The sequence below is a fragment of the Scyliorhinus canicula genome, chromosome 8, assembly GCF_902713615.1.
Source record: "Scyliorhinus canicula chromosome 8, sScyCan1.1, whole genome shotgun sequence".
NCBI lineage: Eukaryota > Metazoa > Chordata > Chondrichthyes > Carcharhiniformes > Scyliorhinidae > Scyliorhinus > Scyliorhinus canicula.
The window spans coordinates 147,578,181-147,597,622 of NC_052153.1; the positions used below are offsets into that span (position 1 = coordinate 147,578,181).

General features: G+C 50.6%; 1 protein-coding gene across 6 annotated transcripts in view; it reads right to left on the bottom strand.

The window, feature by feature from the left end:
• The window catches only part of rasgrf2b (Ras protein-specific guanine nucleotide-releasing factor 2b), a 293,804-nt gene that overhangs the window by 114,311 nt on the left and 160,051 nt on the right, over positions 1 to 19,442 (bottom strand). For all 6 annotated transcript variants that reach the window (XM_038805382.1, XM_038805376.1, XM_038805379.1 and 3 more), the window contains exons 7-9: positions 19,050 to 19,243; positions 10,449 to 10,558; positions 3,179 to 3,297 (exon numbers count right to left, since the gene is read on the bottom strand). In XM_038805382.1, the coding sequence (XP_038661310.1) occupies positions 3,179 to 3,297; positions 10,449 to 10,558; positions 19,050 to 19,243 (423 nt within the window). The remainder of the gene's footprint in view (positions 1 to 3,178; positions 3,298 to 10,448; positions 10,559 to 19,049; positions 19,244 to 19,442) is intronic.

The following is a 19,442-nucleotide window of genomic DNA, read 5'->3' on the forward strand; positions in this document are numbered from 1 at the left end:
ACAATGTGCCGGGGTAATGTGCCGCTTTCAAACAGGTATTCAGCATTGGAAGCTGCTGGGAGTGACAACATTTTGAAGCATAGTTGTAAAATTCTATTTTAAATGTACCTTTAATAGGGTGACCAAATGTCTGAAATGTCTGCTTTTTAAATGGACAGCCCAGTTTGGTGGTTGGGGTGGGGAGAGGAGCTGGTAGCCACTTGGTTTTGAGAAATGAAACATGGGAGGTTGTGTGCTTGTTTAACGACAGCGCTGCACTTCACTCTGTGGTGGGCATTATATCATTCATATTCTGTTTCCCTTGCTTTCCAATCCTTCCACTTGAATTAGGGATGAATCACAATTGTGCAAAAGTATCTAGAAACAGAAAATCTATGGCCATAATAATAATAATCTTTATTGTCATGAGTAGGCTTACATTAACACTGCAATGAAGTTACTGTGAAAAGCCCCTCTTCGCCATATTCCAGTGCCAGTTCGGGTACACGGAGGGAGAATTCAGAATGTTCAAATTACCTCACAGCACGTCTTTCGGGACTTGTGGGAGGAAACCGGAGCACCCGGAGGAAACCCACGCAGTCACAGGGAGAATGTGCAGACTCCGCACAGACAGTGACCCAAGCCGGAATCGAACCTGGGACCCAGGCGCTGTGAAGCAACAGTGCTAACTACTGTGCTACCGTGCTGCCCCATTAAAAAATATGGAATGCTTCACACATTTGCTTGTCACATTGGATCTGTGCTGGGTGTAAAAGAGCCATCCAGTTTAATGACATTTTCCAGCTCTTGGTCGGTGCCTTGTTAATAAGTCCACATCTAAGTATTTTTTGATGCAATGAGGGATTCTACCTCCACCAGCCTTTCAGGCAGCGAGCTGCAGACCCAAATCTGTTATTGCATTTATCTGTACTATTTCATGTGTGTGAAGCTTACTCCCCTTCGTGCAAAGTCAGTCTACAATGCATAGCCTTTTTAACTGCCTCACCCCTACTGAACTTGGGATTGAGCAAATTTTACCACAGTTATTCCGACTGATTACGTCAATAGCATCCGCCCAGCCACAGTTCCCTATGTTCCCTGAAGATCCAAAACTCATTCACTTGCACAAAGTTAACATCAGGCCAAAAAAGCTGGTTTCCTGATGGGGAAGTGGCCACTGCTTAACTTTTGTCCACTATAAAGTTAGATTATCCTTAAAAATAAACAGAAAGAACAATTTGGCAATTAGAACTTTTGTACGTTTAAGAATAAAGATTATTTCACAATATACACCTGATCACAACGTTGCAAACTGTCTCGGTGCTCTGTCACAGAATCATAGAATTTACAGTGCTGAAGGAGGTCATTCGGCCCATCGAGTCAGAAGGGTGTGAGGGATGGGCTGAGCTAGGTTGGCTGCAGTGGAGCGAGAGGGGTGGGGGGATGGACAGATGTTGGGAGTGGGTGTGGGCCACGGACCCCAGTTCAACCATCGCTCACCGCCCCGATACCTCACCCCACACCCATCCCTCCCCACCCCAAACCTCCCCCCACACCGTCCCCACCTCCACCTCCGTCACTCCAAGGGTGCAATGGGACAGTGTGATGGAATGACTAGGTGGCATGCAGTGACCACCCAGGCTGACGGTGGAAAGTGCCACCATGGGCATGAGTCAGACAATGCCAAACGATGCGGAGCATCAGAGCTCAACCCAGAGCGGGTCATCATCATCCTCCATCCCCATGGACCAGACCCGTTGTTACTGCCAACTCAGGGCCTGCACCCAGTAGCGAGGCAGGTAGGAATCACAGAGGGGGTTGCAAGGGGTTGGGGAGTGAAGGTGGTGCAGGGTGGGTGGTATTAGGAGGAGGTGGTTGGCCGATTGGGGGGGGGGGGGGGGGGGGGGGGGGATGTCCGTGCTGCTGGCCAGGCCCCCACTGCCTGGATATCCGATGCAGACTTGCATGATGTTCAGCTCATGGTCACACACCAGCTGCACGTTCAGCAAGTGGAATCCCTTTCGGTGAAGACTGGCATGTCATGGGCCAGTGCTCATAAGGTGACATGCATCCCGTTGATCACTCCTGTACCTGGGGCATCCCGACGATGGCACTGAAGCCTGTTGCCCAGGCATCCTGGTGGTCTCGGTCCACATTGAATTTGATATATTGTGCCGACCAGGCATACAGGGCCTCAGTGACGGTATAGATGCACCTGTGCACCGAGGTCTACGAAATCCCAGACAGATCCCCACTTTGGCGCCTGGAAGGACCCTGTGGTGTAATGGTTCAGGGCAACTATCACCTTGACGGCACCGGGAACAGGTGTCCTCCCCCATACCCCCGCAGTTCCAGGTGCGCCACGATCCTGCAGATATGCCCTGTGGTCCCCCTGCTCAGCCGGACTCTTCGGCGACATGCTGGTCCAGCAGGTCCTCAGGCACTGCCGGTACACATGAGGCCTCATGCAGCGCCTCCTTCCCACCTCCTGTTTCCTGATTTTTGAAACCACAAGTGAAACCTGCCGTCGGTAATTCCTCCGGGCGGAGCTTCGCGGAGGCCCCAGAAAATACCAGGTCAGGCCCGCTAAACGGCGTTTACAGTAAGTGCAGGAGAATGCATTGACGCCGCTGCTGAAACTCTCCGCTCAATCGCATTTCGCAATTCTGGCATTGCTGTACAAAATTATCTGTCAATATTAATTTACTGAAGCAAACAAACATTCTTAAAAACTAGCTGATGATGACTTCAGTAAATAGCCATCACATATACTCCTGTTGCGGTTCAGCAGCATCTCATCCTAACGCTCAGAATGGATTTGCAGATTTTTCTAAATCTAATCCTATTGACTCCATTTGCATCATTCATGCACAATGCTTGACACGTGTGAAGAAATGGATGGTATTGACAATATATTTCAATCTAGCCATTATTACTTTCCACCACAAGGCACAATTCAAATAGGTAAGTGCTATTGGTTTTCTTTTTATCCTCCATGTCTTTAAGCCATTAACATCTTAGTTCTATTCAGCACTCCATCCAACAGCCTGGTACAGAACTGAAAAGCTCAACCATACAGATTTAAGCAACAGACAACCTTGGCACACAAGGACGTGGGTGGTTTGGTTGACCCGCTTATTCGCTGCCGTTGGTACAATATGTATCAGTCTTTAACTTATAATAGATGAAATACGCTTACCTTGGCGGACAAATGTCTGACTTGCATCCAGCAATATGTCACATCCTTCCACAATTGTTCGTTCTATTGCGAGATTTTTCCTAATGTTTTCTGTGTCACTCACTTCATCGTGCATTACCCTGAACATGCACAACAATACGGTCATTAAACATGATACAATTCACAGCAAAGTAAGTCACAGGAAATCATTGTAATTAGCTGTATACACACATGGCAAATTAATATGAACTCAGGTCACTTAACAAGGGATGAGACTTGTTCCTGAGTGTGCTCCGTTATTATAAAGTATACTGCGTCTGTAATTATTAAACTCTGGCAGTAACTTCAGCACCATTCTAATAATAATATCCCGATAAAGTTACTCACATATTCAACTAAAAACGGAATGACTTCAGATCAGTTTCATAATTCCATGTTATTTAATGATCACATTCTTATCTAGTCTGGGTGAAACAAGGGACCAGTGCACCATGCAGCAGGTGCCATGTGGCAATACTATAAGAGGTTGAAAAAAAGTTGTGGAAATAATAAGTTTTGTTTTAATTTTGATATAAGTGTACAAAAGAAATTAATGCAATTTATCCCATTTCATTCCGATTTTTAACATAATCTGAACATAATGGGGTTGAAATTGGTATTGGCGACGGGGGGGAATCGTTACGTTGTATTGTTCTTTTCTTTGTATATGCGGTTAACATTTATTTTGTTTTGTTAATTGTTGCGTACGGTTATGCAAAAAATTTTGTTTTTGACAAAAATTGGAATAAAAATAATTTTAAAAAAATAAATTGGTATTGGCAGTCGCACAAGGGCGACAGTAGGGAACTGGCGGTTCAATGGAACAGAAAACCATACAGGTGGAAATTGGGCTGCCAATTCGCTATCATCCATTTTGCACCCCTGTCAAAGACTAATAATACCACCAGGCTGGCATAGCTATTGATTTGTGCAGCATTGAGGCCTATTACAGAAGACTACAGGGATGCAATTAAGTGCTTTGTCATGAATGCGCCAATGCTTAACACATTTATGTGAAGTTCTTTTATTCATTATTTTAAAAAGAGAATATTCCCTTTAAAAGCATTCATTCCTTAATGTTACACTACAATTTCCCCCCAGCTGCATGTGTAAATTGTCCTTATCGCCGTGTCACTGGCACTTCTCAGCATGCAAATAATCCCTGTCTGTAAATGGGGGCGGGATTTACCAACCACCCCGCCTCGTATTTTCGGCGGCAGAGGCGGTCCGCCAGCAGGATCGACCGACTTCACGGTTGTCAACAGGGTTTCCCGGTGATAAGCCCGTGTGCTGGCGTGGGACCGGAATTTCCCGCCGGCGTGAACAGCCAATAAATCCTGTCCTGGGTTTCCACAATAAATAATGATGGGCTGAATTCCCCGCGATGTGACACCTGGGGCTGAAGTCTCCGCCGGCGGGATGCTCCATTTTGCCAGCAGCCCGGGGGTTTCCCGACGGCGTGGGGGGTGCTCCACAATGGGAAACCCCATTGATCAGCCGGCGTAACAGAGCATCCCGCCGGTGTGCTGAACCAGAAATCTGGAGCGGTGGGACGGAAAGAGCTGCCCCAGGAGTGGGAATCGCGATCAGGCGGCGAATGGTGCAAAATGGAAAGAATCTGTTTTGTGTCCGGCCCGATTATGAAGCCAGGCCGTTCCTCACTGCCGCCGATATCGAGGTTTGCGTCCCGTGCCAGTAGACCATGCAAAACCATAATTTATATGGATTTTATTAACGGCTTGGACTCTTCATGCTCCACTCTTCCACAATGCTCCACCTCTCTTAGGCAGAAGTCCCACAGGTGTGAATCAATGAAAGCATTTACAGGCGGACCTGGGCATCATGACTTGCTGAGGGAGAACGGGAGGCTAAGAAAAGTCTGAAAAAGCTTCAAAAATTGTTGGGCTTACTGCAGAGTGGTTGCCCGGGCCGGGGGGAGTAGTGGGAAACAACTTGGTGCCAGGTCCATGGGCTGTGTCCCCCTCGGGAACGGGTGGCCTGGCTCAGGCTACCATTGCTACTGTCTGTCTTTTAAACCTGCCCCTTTGGTGCTACTTACAGGCTGCTCACACTGCTGAGTGCTGCTATTGTCCTTTGAATGATTAGAGAACCTCCGTTCATCTGGGAGGCAACCCTTCTGGATACTTTCATGCCCAGCTGTTTCATCAAGGGGGTGGGAGTGGCCAAGCTCAATCAGGGGCCCACCAGGTGTTGGCACTCCTCAGAATTTGGCTCCAACTCCATCTACATGTTTCCTGATGACCCAACTGTAGTGGGTCGGATCTCGAACAACGACTCGTCAGAATACAGGAGGGGGATAGACAACCTAGCTGAGTGGTGTAACAACAGTAATCTCTCCCTCAATGTCAGCAAAACTAAAAAGCTGGTCATTGAATTCAGGAAACAAAGTACTGTACACACCCCTGTTGCATCAACGGGGCCGAGGTGGAGATGGTTGACAGTTTTGAATGTCGAGGTGTGCACATCACCAAAAATCTGTCCTGGTCCACCCATGTCAACGCGACGACAAGAAAGAACTACAGAGAGTCATGAACACTGCCCAGTCCATCACATGAACCTGCCTCCCATCCATTGATTCTGTCTCCACCTCCCTCTGCCTTTGGAAAGCGGGCAGCATAATCAAAGGCCCCTCCCACCCGGCTTACTCACTCTTCCAACTTCTTCCATCGGGCAGGAGATACAAAAGTCTAAGAACACGCGCAAACAGACTCAAAAACAGCTTCTTCCCTGCTGTTACCTAATCAACCCCCTTATGGACTGATCTGATTAATACTACGCCCCTGGATGTTTCACCCAATGCCTGTGTCTAGGTATTTACATTGTGTATCCTGTGTTGCCCGATTACGTATTTTCTTTTCTTTTACTAAATGATCTGTTTGAGCTGCACGCAGAAAAATACTTTTCACTGTAGCTCGGTACACGTGGTAGTAAACAAATCCAGTCCAATCCAATCCAAGCACTGCCCCACTGTAGTGGAAGCAGGGGATCAGCAGAGCTCAGCCCAACCAGAGGACACCTGCACTGTGGCCTTTGAAACCCTCCCTGGCTCTCTGCCCCTCTCAGGGCAGAGGCTTCACCACTCCTCAGGATGACTGCCTCTACCACTTAAGGTGCAATACTCACAGAAAATGACATGTCATTTTGGCCAGGTGTTTTCCATCAGCTTTCCTGTAATGGCCCCCCTCAGGCCTCGACCTCTGGGTCATCTTGGCACACAGACAGTCCCCCAGGCACTCTGGCAGTGCCAACTGGGCAGCCTGGCAGTGGCAAAGGCATGTGCCTGGGTTCTGCCCTGCCCTGCCCCTGAGCACCAGGGAGGCTCCAATGGCTTTTGAGACCCCTGGAGTAGCCATCGCGCTTGTGGAAACTAGTACTAATCAGTGCCCGGTGTAGCCAGTGATTTCCGGGCATCAGGAGAATGTGGCTTCAAATCGGCCGGGCATATTTAATTAAGTCATTAGGCTCATTTAAATATCATTATCTGGATCAGGGCCACCTGTTTTGTTATGCTCTTGACATAGCATAAGCTGCTTCTTTGATGTGCACTCTGAAAAAGGAAGGTTCTGACTTGGAGATAGCTTTAACACATCTATTAAACTGTTAACAATTCTCCTACTTGGATTCGACTCTCCTGTTAATCCTGCTATAGCTACTCAGACTGACAAACCAGTCTGCTAGAATCCACGTGGTGGGTGTGATGTGTTTCAAATCAACCCTGTGTACTCACTGAGTGTCTCCACTGGAAAGAGGAAGATCATATGTGCTGTGTCCTTTTATATGGGTTGGTGTAATTCCCTCCTGTGGTAGTGTCACCTCTGTGTGTATCTTGAATGCCCATTGGTCGTGTCCTATCTTACTGACTGTCTGTGTGTCATGTCTCTGGTGCTCCCTCTAGTGTCTAGCTAGTCTACGTGTATTTACATTAACCCCTTGTGTATTTACAGTGATGATCACCACACCACCGAAGGGCATAACATAGTGGGAAAATCGCACCCTTCGTGTTCCAAATGGAGAATTGTGGCCTATGGCCACGATTTAACCACCATGTTGTGTTTGCCGTGGATCTGGACACCTTGGTTAAATAGCGGGAATGGCCCAAATCGAGCTTTGCCAGTGCTGGTGGCTCCCCACAGTCTGCACTATTGTGTCAACACCTTCAGAGCTGCTCCTCAGTGACTGGGCCATGCTCTGCAGTGCCTCTGCAATGTCTACCTGCATCTGGGACATATCCCTCAGTGACTGGTACATGATGTCAAGGCCCTCAGCACTTGTCACAGACTGATTCATGCTTTGAGCACCACCACTCAAGACAGTGACTTGGTGCTCCTGGTTTTCCACTGCGATCGCCACCCGAGCAGTGTAGGCCTCGGTGACACGCATTGCCGGCATCATCTCAACGCCCATAGCATTTAGGGCTGTGCAGTTTGTGGAATGTAGCTGAAATCTCCCCCTTAATCGCAAGGCTATGTCTTATCATCTTATCAGTTCTGGGAAGCTCTGAGAGAACCTTGTCCAGAGGCTTGGCATCTGACTGGGACTCAGCTGGGTCCTGGGATCCAGTAGACGTCCAACTGCTGTCTCCCTTGGATGTTCCTGCCTGCATCTGATGTGCATCATCAACTGTGCGATGCTCACAAGACTGTGCTGCAGAAGCCTGTTTACTAATGTCGCCAACCGAGGTGTGTCTCTCTGCGCTGGTGGAGGGTGTGGGTAATAGCTGTGACACATCGACGGTGAGCTCCTCAGATCTTTCCACCAAGGTGGTCTCCAAGGTGGCAGGGGGGATTGACTCCAGATGGCCCTTACCCATCAAATGGACAATGGACATGTGGTCAGTGAGAGAGAAGGATAATTTTGTCTGACATGAACAACTCACTTGAGACAGGTCATCTGGATGAAGGAGCAGTGGATCTTTACCTCTGTGGCGCAGGCCAACCTCGCAACCCTTCTCTCTCCTTGGTCAACCCCACGATTGCCAGGGCCAGTTCCTCATAGGGTGTGAGGACCCGAATCTCTGGCACCCTATAGCCTCGTCCTCTTGCTCTGCCTGGTGGTCACTCATTCCCTCCCTGCCTGTGGAGTCTGAGCCTGCATTGTGACCATCTCTCTATATGTGACATCCATGATACTGCCCACCTCGTGGACACTCCACAGTGTCCTCAGCTGCTGCTCTAGCTCTGAAATGTGGGTTTCCAGTAGTTGCAGCTGGAGACATTTCCTGCACAAATGCTGGCCCCAGGTACTGGAAATGTTCCTGCTTCCCACAGGAACAGGAGGAGCACACCATGCTTTCAGCTTTCCTGCCATGAATTACCTCTTTAAATTAAACCTTTTAGAAGATACTTAAAATCAAATCATATCAAATTAGCCCAGCATCCTTTTTCCCAGGTCATGGTGAATTTTCATGTTTCTGTCTCAAGCAGAACATTTGTAACATCCACTTGTAATTATTCTGCACCAAAAAAATACGTTTTTTGTTCCTCGAGGTTAAAGAACAGGGGCGGGATTCTTTCAGCCCTGGGCCGGGACAGAGAATCCCCGCAACCGGGCCACGCCGCCCCGACGCCGGTACGCCATTCTCCACAAAGTCTCTGCTGATTCTCGGCTGGGATGGGCCGAACGGCCATCGTGGAAACGCTGAGTCCCGCCATCGCTGTCCACACCTGCTCTCAGCCGGCGGGAACTCAGCGTGGAAGGGTCGGGTGGTGGGGGGGGGGCTGTGACCCGGGGGGGAGGGCCCGCGATCGGGGACCACTGATCGATGGGCCGGCCTCTCTGGCTGGAGGACGCATTTCCTACGCGCCAGCCCCTGTAGTCCTGCGCCATGTTGCGTCGGGGCCGGCGCGTTGAAGGACACCACTGCGCATGCATGCGTTGGTGCCAGCGGAACTGCACATGCGCGGATCCCGCAACGCCCAGTTCGTGCCGGGATCGGCAGCTGGAGCGGCATGAACCGCTCCAGTGGCATCCTGGCCCACTGTAGGGGACAGAATTAGTCCTGGGAGCGACTCATTCACACCATCCTAAAACGTGACAGAGTTTACGATGAGGTGGACACTCTGCCGCAGGATATTTTCTACCTGTACAGAATTTGAGCACCTATTTTGTGTGGTGACAGTTCCATTTACCACAAAGCTTGGTCAATTTTTGCAATCTTTAATTGCGTGAAATGGGCAGGTTTTGCCTTACTTACCTGAATAGTTCCCCACAAAATCCTAGTCTAACTCATGGGTAACTATACAACTAAACACTTGAAAATATTCGCACATTGACCCCTCACACCGATTCCCCTTTGACCTCTCCCCCCCTACCCCCATCCCGCCCCCCCAAACGCGGTTCTGACCATAATCGGTAACCTTGAGCCTTTGGGTGGTAATTACGTCCCCCTCGCGATGTGTTTTGTTGGAGTGGATGTGGCTCACCTTTGGCCAGTGGCACGGTCTTCCGCTCTAACCACTGTCAACGGGGTTTCCCGTTGTTCGCACGCCCCACCGCCGGGGGATGGAAGATCCCGCCGGTGAGAATGGTTGGAAAATCCCATCCTTTATCTCTGGATTGGGACAGCATTGTGGCGCAGTAGTTAGCACTGCTGCCTCACGCCGCCAAGGACCTAGGTTCTAGGTTACTGTCCATGTGCAGATTGCACATTCTCCCCGTGTTTGCCTGGGTTTCGCCCCCACAACCCAAATATGTGCAGGATAGGTGGATTGGCTATGCTAAATTGCCCCTTAATTGGGTTGTCACATGCCTAAATCATTAACGAGTACACTGGAATAATTAAAAGTACACTCAAATACTTAAGGAATGCACCAGCTAATTGATAAGAAGGCTGGAATAATTAACGAGCTCACTGGAATGATTAATTGGCACACTCAAATAATTAATGAGCACCAATGGTTTCATCAGGATTGGCTGAGGGATACAGTGGGGTAAGATTCAACTTCAACAGGGATGCAAAATGGATGATAGTGGGTTAATGGCTTGTTATTTAACTGCAAGTTTTTCCTTTATATTCAATGGGCACAATAATTGGGTGGGGTACAAAGCAGGCAGTTGGTCCACTATTACTTGACGTTCACCTCCAATAAGATTAAACCCGACTTCCTGTGGTCTGGCATCAGTCCCATCCCGAGAGCTCACCATTCAAATTAGGCATTGTATATAAAATTATATAATGCTTACATATAAATCTACCAAATGCAATTTCTGAAGCACACAAATACCAACTTGCCTCGAAAGTATTTCCAGTTTCGATTTTGCAAATTCCAGGCTTTTTCTTTCCACGTGCTCATGTGGCGTGTGTGCCAGGAGCTCATGCAATGTTATTATGTATCGCGGGATCTAAAATTGTACAACAGAGAAAGACATAACGTTGGTGAGAAACAAAACATACCATCACTCTTAACAACACACATTTTTAGGTTCTGCTACAGGCAGGCTTCATGTGCTTAGCACCAATGGTTTATTTTGATAGAGCATTCTGTGACAAATCTCATGAATCTCTACACTTATGCTTGCAATACAATTTGTTATCTGAGTATCATTAGTCCCAGAGGTGGTGTGAATATTGGTTTCTTAGTTGTTCCGAATAACAACTAAATCACTTGCTGTATATCAATGGTGAACACTGCTGTTACTCTTTCGATTGCCATTCGCTTATAATTTCCAGATTTACGTTTTTCTTCAGGAATTCTCAAGCATTCCCCTGAACATGATGATAACCAACCTTCATGGGAGGTAAGCACATTCAGAAGTAAATGATGGGATACATTAAAATGTAAAATATTGCTGTTAACCCCATGGAGACAACTAAAAAACCTGGCCCTCATAGCACTCATGGCACTTCTTCAAAAACATTTTTTAAAAAATAATTTTTATTCAGGTTTTCAACAAATTTTATCCAACAAAACAAAGAAAAACAGTAACCCCCCCCCCCCCCCTCAATAAATGGTGAACACTGCTGTTACTCTTTCGATTGCCATTCGCTTATAATTTCCAGATTTACGTTTTTCTTCAGGAATTCTCAAGCATTCCCCTGAACATGATGATAACCAACCTTCATGGGAGGTAAGCACATTCAGAAGTAAAAGCAATAAATTAACAAAAAGAATGAGCATAAAACCATGAAACCACACCCCCACAGCAAACAAGTAGCCATCCCATCCCCCTCCCCCCCCCCCCCCCCCCCCCCACCCATCCCCGGGTTGCTGCTGAAGTTGACCGCCACCTAATGCTCTGCCAGGAAGTCTAGAAACGGCTGCCACCGCCGGAAGAACCCTTGCACCAACCCCCTTAGGGCAAACATGACCCTCTCCAGTTTAATGAACCCAGCCATGTCGTTGATCCAGGATTCCGCGCTCAGGGGCTTCGCATCCTTCCACTGCAAAAGAATACCGGCCTCTTTCGCCTCCTGCACTCCCGACTCCGATGCTACCCCGAAAACTTCGAGCCCCCAGCCCGGCTCCACCCTGGAGCCAACCACCCTTGACAAGGTCCCAGCAACACCCCTTCAAAAGCCCACCAACGCAGGACACGCCCAGAACATGTGGGTGTGATTTGCTGGGCTCCCCGAACACCTGCCACACCTGTCCTCTCCCCCAAAGAACCGGCTCAGTCTGGTCCCAGTCATATGCGCCCTATGCAGCACCTTTAGTTGGATTAAACTAAGCCATGCGCAAGAGGAGGAGGAATTCACCCTCCCCAGAGCATCCGCCCAGGTCCCCTCATCGATCTCCTCTCCCAGCTCCTCCTCCCACTTCGCTTTCAGCTCTTCCACCGAGGCCTCCTCCGCTTCCTGCATCACTTGGTAGATTGCCGAGATCCTCCCCTCACCGACCCACGTCCCCGAGAGCACCCTGTCCTGAACCCCCCTTGGCGGCAACAGTGGAAACTCTGCCACCTGCCGCATAACAAACGCCCTAAACTGCATATACCTGAAGGTATTCCCTGGGGGGAGACCCCACTTCCCCTCCAACTCCTCTAAGGTCGCAAACTTCCCATCGAGAAAGAGGTCCCCCATCCGCCTGATACCTGCCCTGTGCCAGCTCAGAAACCCTCCATCCATCCTCCTGGTACAAGCCGGTGGTTCCCCCGTATCGGGGACCACACTGAAGCCTTCACCTCCCCCCATGCCGCCTCCACTGCCCCCAGATTTTGAGGGTAGCCACCACTACCGGACTCGTAGAATACCTTGCTGGGGTGAGAGGCAACGGTGCCGTCACCAGCGCCTCTAAGCTCGTGCCCACACAGGACGCCGCCTCCAACCTCTTCCATGCCGCCCCTCCTCCTCCATCACCCACCTACGTATCATTGCCACGTTCGCAGCCCAGTAGTACCCACACAGGTTGGGCAGTGCCAACCCGCCCACTTCCCTACCTCGCTCCAGAAATACCCTCCTCACCCTCGGGGTCTTCTGCGCCCACAAGAACCCCGTAATACTCCTACTGACCCTCCTGAAAAAAGCCTTCGGGATCATGATGGGTAGACACTGGAAGAGGAACAGAAACCTCAGGAGCACCGTCATTTTGACCGACTGGACCCTGCCCGCTAGGGAGAGTGGCAACACATCCCACCTCCTAAATTCCTCCTCCATCTGCTCCACCAGCTTCGTAAAGTTCAGTCTACACAGGGCCCCCCAGCTCCTGGCTATCTGGACCCCCAGGTATCTGAAGCTCCTCTCTGCCCTTTTCAGCGGAAGCTGCCCCATCTCTCTCTCCTGGTCCCCCAAATTCACCACGAACAGCCCACTCTTCCCCACGTTGAGCTTATACCCAGAGAAGTCCCTGAACTCCCCAAGAATCCTCACCACCTCCGGCATCCCCCCCCTCCGGATCTGCAACATACAACAATAAATCGTCCGCGACTATCCCCCTCCAGTTCCTCGATTCCCTCAGCGCCATGGCCGGGGGTTCGATCGCCAACGCAAACAGCAGGGGAGACAGGGGGCACCCCCGCCTCGTCCCCGGTACAACCGAAAGTCCTCCGACCTCCTCCCATTCGTCACCACGCTCGCCATCGGAGCATCATACAACAGCCTCACCCACCTAATAAATCCCTCACCAAACCCGAACCTCTTCAAAACCTCCGAAAGGTATCTCCACTCCACCCTGTCAAAGGCCTTCCCCACATCCATCGATGCCACTATCTCCGCCTCCCCGTCCACCGCCGGCATCATTATGACATTGAGAAGCCGCCGCACATTAACGTTCAACTGCCTTCCCTTCACAAAGCCCGTTTGATCCTCGTGAATAACCTGTGGCGCCACATCCTCCACCCTCCTGGCCAATATCGTGGCCAGCAGTTTCGCATCCACATTGAGGAGCGAAATCGGCCTGTATGACCCACACTGGAGGGGGTCCTTATCTCGCTTCAGAATCAATGAAATTAACACCCTGGACATCGTCGGGGGAAAACCCCCCCCCCCCCCCCTCCCTTGCCTCATTCAAGGTCCTCACTAGCAGCGGACCCAGCAGGTCTGAAAACTTCTTATAAAATTCCACCGTGAACCCATCGGGCCCCGGTGCCTTCCCTGACTGCATGCTCCCCATCACATTGACCAGCTCCTCCAGCTCAACTGGCGCCCCCAGACCCTCCACCTGCTCCTCCCTCCTCACTCTCGGGAACTCCAGCTTGATCAAAAAGCGGTCCATTCCTCCCTCCACCCCAGGGGGCACTGACCGGTATAACTCCTCATAGAAGGTCCTAAACACTCTGTTAATGCCCCTCGCACACCGCACCAGACTCCCTCCTCCATCCCTAACTCCCCCTATCTCCCTCGCCACCTCCCGCTTCTGGAGCTGGTGCGCTAGCATCCGACTCGCCTTCTCCCCGTATTCGTATCCCGCCCCTTGCGCCCTCCTCCACTGCGCCTCCGCCTTCCTGGTGGTCAATATATCAAACTCCGCTTGGAGACTGCGACGCTCCCTCAATACCCCTTCTTATGGGACCACCGCGTACCTCCTGTCCACCCTCACCATCTCTTCCACCAACCTCTCCCTCTCCCTTTTCTCGCCCCTCTCCCTATGTGCCCTGATGGAAATCAGCTCCCCCCTAACCACCGCCTTCAGCGCCTCCCAGACCACCCCCACCTGCACCTCCCCATTATCATTCGTTTCTAAATACCTCTCTATTTATGCACCTCCGGACCCGCCCGCACACCTCCTCGTCCGACAGCAGCCCCACCTCTAACCTCCACAGCGGGTGTTGGTCCCTCCCCTCCCCCAGCTCTAGATCCACCCAATGCGGGGCGTGATCTGAGATGGCTATCGCCGAATATTCCGCCCCTACCACCCTCGGAATCAACGCCCTGCTGAAGACAAAAAAGTCAATCCGGGAGTAAGCCTTGTGGACATGGGAGAAGAACGAGAATTCCCTAACCCTCGGCCTCATAAACCTCCAAGGATCCACCCCTCCCATCTGGTCCATGAACCCCATCAGCACTGTGGCCGCCGCCGGCCTCTTACCCATCCTGGACCTGGAGCGATCCAGTGCTGGGTCCAGCACTGTGTTGAAATCTCCTCCCATTATCAAGCTCCCATCTCAAGGTCTGGAATCCGGCCCAGCATACGCCGCATAAAGCCTGCATCGTCCCAATTTGGGGCATACACATTAACCACCCGCTCCCCCTGGAGCCTACCGCTCACCATCGCATATCTGCCACAACTATCCACCACCATACTCGACGCCACAAACGACACTCTCTTCCCCACCAAAATCGCCAGCCCCCGGTTCCTCGCATCCAACCCCGAATGAAACACTTGCCCAACCCACCCCCTTTCTCAACCTTACCTGATCCGCCACCCTAAGGTGCATCTCCTGGAGCATAGCCACATCAGCCCTCAGCCCCTTCAAATGTGCAACCACCCGGGCCCGCTTGACCGGCCCATTCAGCCCCCTTACATTCCATGTGACCAGCCGAATCGAGGGGCTATTCACCCTCCCACTCCGCTGGTCAGCCATAACTCTTCCTCGGCCAACCACGTGCCCGCAGTCCCCGCACGGCCCGTTCCCCACAGTGGCAGATCCTCATCCCGACCCCTCCTAATACCATCAGTTCCCCTTTGGCCCTTCCAGCAGCAACCCGGTACCCCCCCTACTTCCCCCCCCCAACACCCCCCTCCCCCCCCCCCCCCCCCCCCCCCAGCTAGGGCCCCCCTAGCTGTGTTGCCCCTCTCATTGTACTTCCGTAAGTCAGCCAACTCCTGCTGACCCCGGCTGCTCCCCCCCCCCCCCCCCCCCCCCGTTGTAATACAACCACCATTCTCCCCGACCGGCACAGTCCCCTCCCATTCCGACTCCAGCGCGGGAGAAAGGCCGCGCCTCCAGGTCAAACCTCGCCCCTTGACCCAAAACGCGGGAAGAGAAGGCCCGCGCCACAACGGTCCTACAAAACATCCCCCAAGCTTTCCCACAAGATAAAAAACCCAAAAACCAACAGAAAAGAGCAAGGGAGAACAGAACCTCCGAACACTATACATCAGTCCCCAACCCCCCCTCAATCCTCAGTCCGAGTCCAGCTTCTCTGCCTGGACTAAGGCCCAGGCCTCTTCCGGGGAGTCAAAGTAGTACTGGTGGTCTTTATAAGTGGCCCAGAGGCGTGCTGGCTGTAACAGGCCAAACTTCACCCCTCTCTTGTTCAGCACTGCTTTCGACCGGTTATAACCAGTCCTCTTTTTCGCCACCTCCGCAGTCCTGGTAAATTCGGATCTGCATTCTCCCACCTGCTGCTCCTCTCCTTCTTGGCCCACCTCAGCACACATTCTCGGTCGACGAACCGGTGAAACCGCACCAGCACCGCCCTTGGCGCTCGTTCGGCTTAGGCCTTCTCACCAACACTCGATGAGCCCCCTCCAGCTCCAAGGGCCCTTGGAAGGACCCCACTCCCATTAGCGAGTTCAGCATCGTGACCACGTAGGCCCGCAAGTCCAATCCCTCCAGCCCCTCCGGGAGGCCCAGGATCCGCAAATTCTTCCGCCATGAGCGGTTCTCCATTTCCTCCAGCTTCGCCTGCCATTTCTTGTGGAGCGCCTCATGCGACTCCACCTTCACTGCCAGGCCCAGGATTTCGTCCTCATTCCCCGAGGCCTTTTGCTGGACCTCGCGGACCTCTGCCCCCTGGGCTGTCTGAGTCGCCGTGAGCTTGTCAAGTAAGGCCTTTAGCGGTTCCAGCAGCTCAGCTTTCAGCTCCCTGAAGCAGCGATGGAGCAGCTCCTGCTGCTCCTGCGCCCACTGCTGCCACGCTGCTGATTCCCCACCCGCCGCCATCTTGGTCTTCCTCCCTCGCACCTTTCTCTGCTCCAAAGCCAATTTTTTGACCGCCCCGCTCCTGGTCCAGTCCATCCACCGGCAGAGAGGCGCAGCTGATGGCTTCCCACACCGGGATAAGTCCAACCAGTGCCATTACGGGCCCTCAAAAGAGCCCAAAAGTCCTAAAATAGCAGGAGCCTCCGAACGTGCGGCTTAGCTCTGCAACCCTGCAACCAGAAGTCTCTTCTTCAAAAATTGATGACAAAAATAATGCCAATGCGAACAATGCTGTCCATTATTTAAGTGAAAATGCCCCAGCATCTTCAGCAGGTACGTTATTAAACATACACACGAGATGCTTCACTCCTCCATTAGTTTTGTGAATGTGGCACATCACTGCCTCACACGAAATGCTAAGTCAAGTTATTTTACGTTTAAGTACATTTTTAAAATGTGTTGTGTCAGTTATTGCCAATCAACCTCTCTGACACGGAAAATAAGTGTAGTGTCTCATTCCTTCAGATTTTATTTATTGTAGATGTATTTACAATTTTTAGAATGTTTTTTCTTTGTTCTATATTTTTCCATTCTCTCAATCCAATCTTTCTTCCCCTCTCTTTCTTTCTCTTCCTCTAATTGATTTTGCAAGAAATTACGGGCGCGATTCTCCGCCCCCCACGACGGGTCGGAGAATAGCGGGAGGGCCTTCCTGACAGTTTTCCCGCCCTCCCGCTATTCTCCCCCCCCCCCCCCCCCCCCCCCCACCCAACTCCCGACCCGAATCGCTGCCGCCGTTTTTTTACGGCCGGCAGCGATTCTCAGCTGATAGATGGGCCGAAGTCCCAGCCCTTTACGCTGTTTTTACGAACGGGAAACAGACCTGGTCTGGCCGTTCGTAAAAACGGCCGTAAACATTCGCATTTCATAACCATGGCACCGATTGGCACGGCAGTACCACGGCCGTGCCAAGGGTGCCATGGGCCCGCTGCCCGCGCACTATTTCTCCTTCCCCCGCCCCGCAGTATCCATTCGCGGGGCGGCTGAGGGGCATCCCGGCCCGCGCATGCACGGGTTTCGCGCAAATACGCGATGATGTCATCCGCGCATGCGCGGGTTGGAGTCTTCCAATCCGCGCATGCGCGGCTGACGTCATATGACGCGTCAGCCGGCGCAAACTCAGGCAAGCGGGCTTAACGAAATTCGTTAAGCCCGTGATGCCGGAGCTTACGGCGTCGGGCTGCTAGCCCCGACCGGGGACCAGAATCGATTCCCGGTCGGGAAGGGGGGCGCTGGCATCAAACCCGCCCGGGTTTGACGCCAGCCTTACGATTTCTCCCGTTTTGGGAGAATCGCGCACTACATTTTCCTGTTCAGACCTTGCACTGTATTTCAATCTGATTGGCCGAGCAGACGCAGAGTTGCCTGCCCTGCTCATTCAAGTGCCCTGTAGAATGGTGCTGCACCGTTTGCATCGCAAATTTCCATCAATCTACCCGACAGAATATCAGAGAGGTTAAACCACCAGTGTTGGGTGGTGTTGTCCGGTTATTGCAATTTTTGGGCCCAAATGTTTGGCATCCTGTCTGGTGAAAATACAACTCCAGCATGAAAAAGGGAGAAAAAAGAATTGATATTCAACGATACGAGACATTCTTTTTATATTTGCATTAGCAACACTTGGAATAAAAACAAAGTTGGGCACAGGCGATCATTTCCGATTAACTTCTCCAAGCAAGATTCTTTGCCTCTGCTGATTCTAAAGACGGTGTCAGCGTGACTGCTAATCGCATAATGGTCCACAGAAAAACAGGACAGCCATGTAGCCACACATCACAGAATCCAGGCTAATGTGTGCGTGTGTGTGTGTGTGGTATTCATTGACTTTTATAACAGTCAGACATGAAGAAAATAAGAGAATCAATTCCTGAGATACTCTGGTTATAATTCCTTGTGCAAAATATTGCTTGTGAAATTATTGGGGTCAGCTTTCACCTTCACCACTTGGGTGGTACTCGGGCGGAATGGATCGCCCATTCCTGGTAGAAGCTGCATAATTTTGAAATCAATGAGATGATATCCAATAGGATATCCAAGCATCACAAAATGCCCCCCCCCCTCCCCACCCCCCCCTCCCAGTTGTGAAGATGAAAATTTCCCTTACTGCGTTAAAAGATTTGCATACTAATGCTTGATATTTTCATATCAGATTTATTTCCATGATGTTAAATGACACCATAAACCCATTTACTGCACTGGTAGAACAGTGACAAAAGGATTTTTGACACCAACAGTACTTTGACAGTACATTGGGAGATTGGGTTTCTGGAGTAATAATACGACAATGAATAATAATTATACAATGGAAATAAACACATTTCTTCCGTCTTTACTTATTGTGTTGGAAATAGTAATATGCTAATGACGCATAACTATCAATCCATGAATCCCTTCAGTCAAAAGGACCTGCTTTTTTATTACGTTGGTCAAATTTTTGTTGCAATCCAGAGGTCCACGCTTGACTCCCTACATGGCTAAATGTGGAACTGATCGATTACTCTGAATGTTCATCTGCAGAGTTAAATTGTACCTGAAACATGGGATATGTAAGAAAAGTCTCCAGCATCCGCCCCTCACATGCAGGATTTGATTCGTATTGCTTCAGCAGCTTGTCGAAATCTCTGTTTTGCTTACAGTTTGCTAATACCTGCAGGCTGTACTGGTGATTCCTGACAAACTCTTGGTAAATATTCAGCATCGGTAACAAAATGTCAAATAAGTCAGCTGGAAAAAGAAACCAAGTCAATGAATTTAATCACGGCGGCTGTTTCACACACTTGTAATGACGACCGCAGGAACAACATTATTTGGTATCCATAGAAACAGGATGATCTGCCAATCTTAATATTTTCTAACTCTGTAACCACCAGAGAGTACTTACTTACATCTCGAAGATCATAGTCTATCTGAAATGCTTCATTGA